The 10,000-nt window shown below is 51.3% G+C and overlaps 1 protein-coding gene across 7 annotated transcripts in view; it reads left to right on the forward strand.

Moving 5' to 3' along the window:
* The window catches only part of LOC125041596 (protein FAM13A-like), a 34,142-nt gene that overhangs the window by 22,620 nt on the left and 1,522 nt on the right, over window positions 1-10,000 (forward strand). For 4 of the 7 annotated variants that reach the window (XM_047636650.1, XM_047636654.1, XM_047636649.1 and 1 more), the window contains 7 exons: window positions 362-463; window positions 1,641-1,922; window positions 7,151-7,318; window positions 7,670-7,797; window positions 7,943-8,262; window positions 8,383-8,741; window positions 8,852-10,000. The exon at window positions 8,852-10,000 is cut by the window's right edge and continues 1,522 nt beyond it. In XM_047636650.1, the coding sequence (XP_047492606.1) occupies window positions 362-463; window positions 1,641-1,922; window positions 7,151-7,318; window positions 7,670-7,797; window positions 7,943-8,262; window positions 8,383-8,741; window positions 8,852-9,355 (1,863 nt within the window). In that variant the 3' untranslated portion in view covers window positions 9,356-10,000. The remainder of the gene's footprint in view (window positions 1-361; window positions 464-1,640; window positions 1,923-7,150; window positions 7,319-7,669; window positions 7,798-7,942; window positions 8,263-8,382; window positions 8,742-8,851) is intronic. The other 3 variants (XM_047636651.1, XM_047636652.1, XM_047636655.1) reach the window with 3 other exon arrangements.

The raw sequence follows: 10,000 nt of genomic DNA on the forward strand, positions 1-10,000 counted from the left end.
CTCTCCCTCTCCCTCACTCTCTCCCTCACTCTCTCTCTCACTCTCTCCCTCACTCTCTCTCTCTTACTCTCTCTCTCACTCTCTCCCTCCCTCTCTCCTTTACTCTCTTCCTCACTCTCTCCCTCACTCTCTCTCTCACTCTCTCCTTCCCTCTCTCCCTCCCTCTCTCCCTCCCTCTCTCCCTCCCTCTCTCCCTCCCTCTCTCCCTCCCTCTCTCCCTCCCTCTCTCCCTCTCCCTCCTCCTTATTCCAATTACTCCCTCATGCTTTTGCAATTTCTTCCTCCCTTCCATGCGTGCAAGTGCAAGCCCTCACGCGACAATGTTCAGCCTAATAACCCCGCCATCTTTCTCTGCCAACAGGAGCTGCTGGTGGGTCCAGGTGTCGGCCCGCTGTTGTCACCCGCCTCGCCGGACGACTCTCTGCCCTCCACGCAAGACGAAGACGAGGATGCCACGTCACAGGTGAGGAACAGAGAGAGAGAGAGAGAGAGAGAGAGAGAGAGAGAGAGAGAGAGAGAGAGAGAGAGAGAGAGAGAGAGAGAGAGAGATAGAGAGAGAGAGAGAGAGAGAGAGAGAGAGAGAGAGAGAGAGAGAGAGAGGACTGAAAGAGAAGGAGGGAGGGATAGAGAAAGAGAGGAAAAAAGAGAGAGAAAGAGAGTCAGTCTTTTTTTTTGTTTTTGTTTCTTTTCTTTTTGTTTTTCTTTTTTCTTTTTTTTAAGGAAGGTTCATGGATCTGAATGATTGATAGCGTCCTCTGCGTCCGCCTGGGCACTCCTTCGCCTCCGCCTCTCTCGTTCTATTTATCTTTGTTATTTGGATTCGCTTTTTCGTTTGGGGTTCGGGGTCCTCTTTTTTCGGGGGGGGGGGATCTTGGTTTTTGTTGTTTCTTTCGATTTTTATTTTCATATCGATTTTTGAGTATTGCTCTACTTCAGTATATATCTTTACCTTTACCTTCCTCATCCTCCTCCTCTTCCTTCTCGTCCTCCTCTTTTTCCTCTTTCATCCTCCTTCCCTCTTCCTCTCTTCTTGATTTTTATTACTCGACGTGTTTGCGGGAGAGAGAAAAAAGAGAATGGAAGGCAATAAAAGATGTTTCCTTACGTAATGACTATTTGTTGACTATAAGTTGATTATATACATTAAGATGACAAGATATGCAGTCTGGGTTTTGCTACTCGGGCTATATATAAATATATATATATATATATGTATAATGTATATGTATATATATATGTATGTATGTATATTTGTATATGATATGTATATATACGTATACACACGCATACATACATACAAGTATGTATATATACATACATATGTATATATAACATATATACATATATAATACACACACACACACACACACACACACACACACACACACACACACACACACACACACACACACACACACACACACACAAACACAATCAAAGAGAAACTTGACTCTTTGGACTTGGATGAACAAGCGCACAGACTGTTAGTTTAGGTCACTCCACACAGACCAAAGAAAGCACCTTCACCACGACCGATACCCAACACATAGATAGACACAAACACTGAGCCCAAAGAGACGGCTCTCCGGAGCCCGTCGCCGCGCCCCGACCGCCCCCCCAACCGCCTGTCGCTCCCCCAGAGCCCCGGGAGCAGCTGCGTGTCGGCGCAGGACTACTGGGAGACCGGCGGCGAGAGCGACCTGCGCGACGAGAGCGAGCGCGACGAGGAGGAGGAAGAGGAGGACTTCGGCGGAGGAGGAGGAGGAGGAGGAGGAGGAGGAGGAGGAGGAGGTCTGGGAGGAGTGAACGACAGCCACGAGGAGCGACGTCTGAACGAGCGCTCGTTCCCCCGCTCGTACCCGCAGTCCTCGCGGCGGCCGAGGCGGCGGACCAAGAAGAGGCACCACAGCCACAGCCCACAGGTAGGCGGACGACGCCCCCGCGGCCCTTGCTTTCCCACCCCCCTGGCTCGTCCTTCCTTCCTGGCTCCGTCCTTCCTTCCATCTCGCCTGCATTCCCCCCTCCCTCCCGCCCTTTCTTCCCACCGATTATTTATCCACCTTTAGACTACATGCACATCGTCCTTTTCTTGTTTCCTTGCCCTTTCCAACTCCCCCCCCCCCCCCTTCTCCCTTTCTCCATTCTTCCCCTTTACCTTTTCTCTCATCCCTCCCCTTCTCTTCCCTTCCCTCCATTTTTGGGGGAGGGGAAGAGGGGGGAGGGAGGGGAGAGCGCTGCATAGACGTGACACAGACGAGTGCAGTAGTTACTTCATGACGCGGGGAAAGGGCCATGTACGGACGAGTTTATCTTTGGCTCGGCTATGCATTGGGGGAGGGGGAGGGGGTGGGGGGGAGGGTGCGGTTGTTTGTGCCAGTGAGGAATGGCGTCTGTTTGTTTGTTTGGTATTTCTGGGTCTCTCGCTCTCTTTCTCTCTCTCGCTCTCGCAATATCTTCATCTCCATCTCCGTCCTTCCATCCGCCCTTCCTTGCATCTCATCCTTCCTCTACCTTTTCCTCTTCTCTCCTCTCCCCCCTCCCACCTTTCCCATACCTTATCCCCCACCCCCACCCCCTCCGCCTCACCCTCTCCCTCTCCCCCTCTCCCCCACCCCCTCCGCCTCTCCCTCCGCCTCTCCCTCTCCGCCTCAACCTCTCCCCCAACCCTTTTACTCTCACTCATAGCTGCAGTAAACAATGGTCCCTTAGCACCTGCACGACTATTCCTGTGCATCCCCGCGCCCTCGCCCTGAGTTGGCAGGGTCCACGTGCGCCGGAATGAGAGGGGAGGGGAGGGGAAGGGAGGGGAGGGGGGGTTGTGGGTTCCTGTGTACGTGACAGGTGTAATTTGCTCTCTTCGGGCGTCGGCACTTCTCTCTCCGTTCCCCGTTTTCCGTTTTGTTTTTTTCTCGCTCTTTTTCTTCTCTCACTTTTTCTTCTATCTCTCTCTCTCTCTCTCTCTCTCTCTCTCTCTCTCTCTCTCTCTCTCTCTCTCTCTCTCTCTCACTCTCTCTGCTTTCGTTCTCTCTCTCTCTCGCTCACTCTCTCTGCTTTCGTTCTCTCTCTCTCTCTCTCTCTCTCTCTCTCTCTCTCTCTCTATTTATTTCATTTATTTTGTTTATTTCCCCGTCTTCTCCGTCTTAACTTCTGACCCTGTTTTCCTCGCCCCCCCTTTCCCCTTAACCCCCCTCCAACTCCCCCCCCCCTTTCGCCTCCCCCTCCCCCCCCTCCCCTATCTCGCCTCAGCACACGTGTTGGTGTTAGCCATCGAGGGGAGGGGGAGGGGAAAGGGAGGGAGGGAGGGGAAAGGGAGGTAGAGGGGAGGGAGGGAGAGGGGAGGGAGGGGAGGGGAGGAAGGAGGGAGGGAGGAAGGGGGGATGTGGAACTACCTCCCTACCTTGCACTCACGCTGCTCCACATAGCCCGAGGGTGCCAACGATTTGCAAGCGGCATCATTCTTGGCACTAGAACGAGGAGGTGTTTGTGTGAAGGTGTATGTGTGTGGGGGGGGGGTGTATAGGGAGGGGGGAAGGAGGAAGGGGGTGGGGGGGGCAGGGCAGTGCCTCGGTTTTCCTTTTCCTTTTCGGTTCATCGTCAGCGTCCGTTTTTCTTTTTCTTTTTGTTTATTTGTGTACTTTTATTGTTATTTATTTTTATATATTATTTTTTTTTCTCTCATTCTCCTCTATCTCTTTTCCGTCCTCTCTCTTTATCCCCTCACCTGTCCCAACTCTACCCCCCCCACCCACCCCCCGCTCGATCTCCTCTCCTCCTCCTCCTCTTCCTTCTCTTTCTTATTCCCTTCACTTTCACGATTTTCTCCCTTCGTGCTGTTTCTTCTCGCCCGTGTTCCTCTCACCTTCTCTTTCCCTTCCGCTCCCTCTCACTTTCGCTGCTCTATTCCCTCCCCTGCTTTACCCCCCTCCCCTTCCCCTTCTCTACCTCCACCCCTCCTCCCTTCATTCCCCTTTTCTATCCCCTCCCCCCTCCCTTCTCCCTCCCCCTCCCTTTTCTACACCCTCCCCACTCCCTCCCCCCTTCTCTACCCCTTCCCTACTCCCCCCACTCCCTCCCCACCTTCTCTATCCCTTACCCTCTCCCTACTCCCTCCCCTCCCCTCCCCTCCCCTCCCCTCCCCTCCCCTCCCCTCCCCTCCCCTCCCCTCCCTTCCCTGGCACCCCTCCTCATTTTTTATTCTCGTCTACCTTCTGTGACCGGCCAAACGCAATGGCGGAAAGCTCGCCGATTTACCTTAGTGCGCGACTTGAGATTGTTTTATAATTCTTTCTCTTCCTGCGTCTTACTTTTCTTGCCATGTCCGCCTTGATCTTCTGACATATTTTTTTTTCTCTCACTGTCTCTCTCTCTCTCTCTCTCTCTCTCTCTCTCTCTCTCTCTCTCTCTCTCTCTCTCTCTCTCTCTCTCTCTCTCTCTCTCTCTCTCTCTCTCTCTCTCTCTCTCTCTCTCTCTCTCTCTCTCTCTCTCTCTCTCAATGTCTTAATCCTTCTCCCCTTCCTCTCACTCCCCTTCTTTCTTCTTTTTTTTTCTTCCTCCTCTTTCTCCCTTCCGAGAAATACACTTCCTTGGTCTATTTTCGAAGTTTTGGGGAGAAGGGGGGAGGAGGGAAGGAGGAGGAGGAGGAGGAGGAGGAGGAGGAGGAGGAGGAGGGGGGGGAGGGGGAGGGGGAGGGGGAGGAGGAGGAGGAGGAGGAGGAGGAGGAGGAGGAGGAGGAGGAGGAGGAGGAGGAGGAGGAGGGGGAGGGGGGAGGGGGATGGGGGGAGGAGGAAGAGGAGGAGGGGGGATGGGGAGGAGGAGGAAGATGAGGAAGATGAGGAGGGGGGGATGGGGAGGAGGAAGAGGAGGAGGGGGGGATGGGGAGGAGGAAGAGGAGGAGGGGGGGAAGAGGAAGAGGAGGAGGGGGGATGAAGAGGAGGAAGAGGAGGAGGGGGGATGGGGAGGAGGAAGAGGAGGAGGGGGGGAAGAGGAAGAGGAGGAGGGGGGATGGGGAGGAGGAAGAGGAGGAGGGGGGATGGAGAGGAGGAAGAGGAGGAGGGGGGGATGGGGAGGAGGAAGAGGAGGAGGGGGGGGGGAGGAGGAAGAGGAGGAGGAGGAGGAGGAGGAGGAGGAGGAGGAGGAGGAGGAGGAGGGATGGGGAGGAGGACGATTAAGGATAACGTTCAGGATAAGGATAAGGATGGTGATGGAGATGAGTAGGACGAGCGAATGGAGAGGAGGCACAGTGGCAGCGTAGGAAGAAGGAACAGAAGGGGAGAGAGAGGAGGATTTGGAAAATGAGATAAGGGTTAGTGCAGGGAAGGGGGAGGAAAGGGAAGAAGACAACGAAGGAGAAAAGGAAGGAAAACACGAAAGAGGAAAAGAAGACGAAGACGAAGACGAAGACGAAGACGAAGACGAAGACGAAGACGAAGACGAAAACGAAGACGAAGGCCTAACCTAACGAAGAAGAAGAAGAAGAAGAAGACGAAAAAGAAGAAGAAGAAGAAGAAGAAGAAGAAGAAGAAGAAGAAGAAGAAGAAGAAGAAGAAGGAAGACGAAGAAATAAAAGACTAAGAAGAAGAAGAAGAAGAAGAAGAAGAAGAAGAAGAAGAAGAAGAAGAAGAAGAAAGACGAAGAAATAGAAGAAAGACGAAGAAAGGGAAGAAAAGGAAAGAAAAGGGAAAGGGAACATTCACAAAACACAACAGCCTTTCAGGGCAGCGCGAGCCTTCCTGTTTCGCGATGAATAAGCAGTTCTCACCAGTTTCCGAACGGAGGGGGGGGGGGGGGGATTGGGTATACATGTGTGGATAGGAAGGAGGGGGGGGGGGTACACGTGTGTGTGTGTGTGTGTGTGTGTGTGTGTGTGTGTGTGTGTGCGCGTGTGTGCGTGTGCGTGTGCTTTAAGTGTGCTTAAGTGCCTTCTCTGGTGCTAATTTTAGGCGGGGTTAGTGGGAGGAAAGGGGGGGAGGGGGGGAGGGGGGAGAACAAGGAGAGCACTCGTGGCTGGCCAGTCAGTCCTGTTTCGTTTGGTTTCTCCGCTATTATTATTCTGTCTTCGTGATTGTTATATAATTCATATAATGATTTCGTCGCTTGATAACTTTATATAATTTATATAATGATTTTATCGCTTGATAACTTTTTTTTTTTTTTCTCTTCGTTGACTGCCTTTATATATATATATATATATATATATATACATATATATATATATATATATATATATATATATTTTTTTTAATTTCGTTGTTGCTGTTTATATCTCTCTCACTATCTTTAACTTATGCTGTGTATACAGATTGCCAAATATCAACAATAGTAATAAAAATGATAATGAAGAGCTGCATTAAAGTAAACAGAATCCAATCGAGTGCCATGTCCAATGACCTAATAACAACAGTACCAAGACAATTAAATAAAGTGAAATAGTTCAGTCGTGTCCACTTCCTCAAATACAGCCTTTGCGTGCCCGTAATTACACTCGGCAGAAAATGAGTGTATTGAACGATAACGGTCTTTAGGGAAAACAGTTAGAATTAGAATGGTTTAATGAGTGAGTGTGTGTGTGTGTGTGTGTGTGTTTGTGTGTGTGTGTGTGTGTGTGTGTGTGTGTGTGTGCGTCGTGCGTGCGTGTGTGTGTGAGAGAGTGCGAGTGGGAGTACATATGTATGTTTGCGTAGGTGTGCGTGCAGAAGGGGAGGGGGGGGGGTGCTTCCGGTAATCGTGTAAGAGCTTCAAGTAATTTTGGAAGTTGCTGACTTGACCCCCGTCAGAAACCTTAAGCTGAATTTGTAAGGTCTCTCTCTCTTTCTCTTCCTCCTTTCTTCCTTTCCTTCCTTCCCCTTGCATGTTTCAGTTCTATTTTAGTACTCGTCAAGATTTCCTGTTTTTTTTAAAATACTATCTTTCGTATCTACGGAATGTGAGTCACTCGATTTAAAGAAAGGAACTGACCACCAGCGAAGTTTCCCGAGAACAAAGGCGCGAACAGGATCACGCGGAAAAGAAATACAATCTAAGGGGTTTAAATGTCATCATGCTAGTTCTTTCTCTCTCCCTCCTTATAAAACAATCCAAAACCCAAATAAAATTAACAATTAAAAAGAAATAAATAGATGGCTAACGAGAAAACCTCCTTGGGCCATTGCAGGACAGTAGCACTCGCTGCCAGTCTTCGGAGGACGACGAGAGGTCATCGTCCTACCTGAGGGCGTTGACGTCCGAGGATGAAGAGCCGACCCGCTACGACCCCGTGCCCTCGGACGTCGTGTCGTGCCAGCCAGCTATCCAGTCCGTCAGGCCCGCGTCGCCAGTCAGTGTGAGTGGAGGGAGGAGGCGGCTGACTGTTGACTGTGGCGTGGGGGAGGGGGAAGGGAGGGGGAGGGGCAGCGAGAGTCCATGGTTGATTTGGGTTGTGTGGGTCGGCAAGTGGAGTGAAGTGGGATTGCGGAAAGGAGGAGGAAGGTTCGCCTCTGGAGTGGAAAGGATGAAAGAAGAGGACGTATGTGTGTGTGTGTGTGTGTGTGGGTTAATTATGTCAAGTTATATTTCATGTTGAAATATTAAGTTTCATAGATTGATTTATTAGTTAAAATGGATTATTACACCTCTTGAAAGTACACTTGCTATCTGTCTTACTCGTGTTCTTACATCTCCTGTTTCCTTCCAGCGCGAGCCATCGCTGGGCTTGAGCGAGCTGCTGAACGCCGGCGAGCCCGTGACGAGCGACCGCGGCTCGTGGGGCATGCGCGAGGCCTCCCACTGCGACTCGTGGCACCGCACTGCGCCCCGCTACAGGTGAGGCCCTCTCGATCCCCTGCTCCTGAAATGTGGTCAAGGGAGGCCGTTTCTGTGTTACTAGGTTAAACGAATAAATAAATGGAAATGTGCGAACTGTTGTTTGGCAAGGGAAAACTAACTCTCGTTTCCGAACCGTCCGCAGCCGCTTCGACGACGAGAGCACAATGCAGAGCAACTGGTATCGCAGCGACGAGGACGACATCATCCTGTCGCCGCGCGCCTCGGAGGCGTTCAAGGACGTGGGTCCCGCCATCGGGTCCGAGGACTACAAGACGCCGCCGGGCCAAGGGGCGGTCAAGATCCTCATGAAGAACATCAACTCCATCAAGAAGAAGATCAAGCGCTACGAGGAGGAATTCGAGTCGGCCTTCGGCTACCGCCCTTCGCACAGTGAGAAGATGAAGCACAAAGAGATCAAGAAGTACATGAGCGAGCTCAGCAAGGCCCGCAAGGAACTCAAACGTGAGTGGCGCGCGCTTTTCCTTCCCGTCTCCCTCTTTCCTGTTGTGTGAAGTAGTTGGTGTGGCCGTCCGCGCCCCTGGCTCTTCAACATGGGCTATAATTTTCCCTTTCCCTTTGCAGAGATGAAGGACGACGTCGCTGGCATGATGTCGGTGCCAACGGTGTTCCCCCTGTCGCTGCTTCGGTGCCAGGAGTCGACCAACCCCAACGCCAGGCCCAAGAACACCTCCGGCACGGCAGACACCATCCGCCAGGTGGAGGACAGACTGCGAGAGAAGAGGACGGCCATGGGACGCCCCATGGAACTCACCAACATGAACAAGACGGAGATGCAGGAGGAGAAGACCGCCCTGCAGAAGGCGCTCCTCTACTATGAGTCGGTTCACGGACGACCCACCACGAGAGAGGACAGAGACCTAGCACGGCCCCTGTACGACAGATACCGCCAAGTCAAGAGGATTGTCATGAGATCGAGTTCGGTGAGTGGCCGGTTGCTGGCCGGCGTGGCGTATTTCTTTGTCAGAATGGTGTCCTTCTGTCTACGCCATGTGATGATACAGTTTCTTATTATATGTTCTTTTTCCACCAGAGAGCCAAGGAGAACATGGTGGAGCTGGCCCCGATCTTGGAGCACGAAGCGATGGACTTCACGCTGGCCTCGCCCCAGCACCGGGGGTCGCTGCAAGGCGACGAAATCGAGAAGATCTCCCTGCCACCTTCCCCGCCCTCCACCCCGCCCGTGTTCGAATCCCCCGTCTTCGAGGCGCCACAGACCACCACCACGACAACGACGACCACGACGATGCCCGGCGACGATCCGAAGGACACCCGGCGGGGCGTGCCCCTCGGGGACCTCCACGCGCTGCCCCTGAGCGAGCTGCGGGAGAGGAAGAAGGAGGCGCGCGACGAGAAGAAGAAGCTCCGGCGAGCACTGCGCGAGTTCGAGGAGAACTTCGAGAGGGACATGGGGAGGAAGGTCCAGAAGGAGGACCGGGGACCCATGGAGCAGACTTACCTGGATTACAAGCACGCAAAAGCGAAGTTGAGGCTGCTGGAGGCACTTTTGTCCAAACACGAGCCTCACAAGGTTTGAGTATTTTTACATTCAACTACCCTAGGATAAGTGCTGATAGAAGAGCTTATTTTTGGGGGAAAGCAGAAGTTTGTAATGTGCTTACATTATATTAAAGCAGTAAATGTTTACTGTAAGTGGATTAGGACGAAGTAGGCTCAGCTGTATTTGGCGTCGCTCGATGAGAAAGGATCGTCGAGTGATGCAACTCGTTTACAGATTGTCTATTTTGCTGTACTAGCAGAAGAGCGAGGTTTATGGAGGACACAAGGGAAGGACGTCCCAGTCCATGTTCCGTGCTCTGTTCGACAGGCACTGATTATGCATGAACTGTGATACAGATAGTTGTCAAAGTTCCCAATATGGTTTAAAGATTAATTAAGGTAGAACATCCCTTGTTTTGAATCTTCATTACTAACAGTAGGTTTAATAGTGTCTCCCATTTCTTTTGTCTAAATCTGCACTTTTGAAATTATTTTTTTCGTTATTCAGATTGTAGGACATACGAGATTGGGATACTTATTTAGTTGGAAGATGTGGATAGCATCTTGCATATACCATCTTTATTATTATGATTATTGTTATTACAACTATTATTATTACTTTTTTTCTTATTTTTTTGTACCACAGAATTTCTAATGCATTGAAGCTTCCAAATATGCTTTC

This window comes from Penaeus chinensis, chromosome 30 (assembly GCF_019202785.1).
Source record: "Penaeus chinensis breed Huanghai No. 1 chromosome 30, ASM1920278v2, whole genome shotgun sequence".
Classification (NCBI taxonomy): Eukaryota; Metazoa; Arthropoda; class Malacostraca; order Decapoda; family Penaeidae; genus Penaeus; species Penaeus chinensis.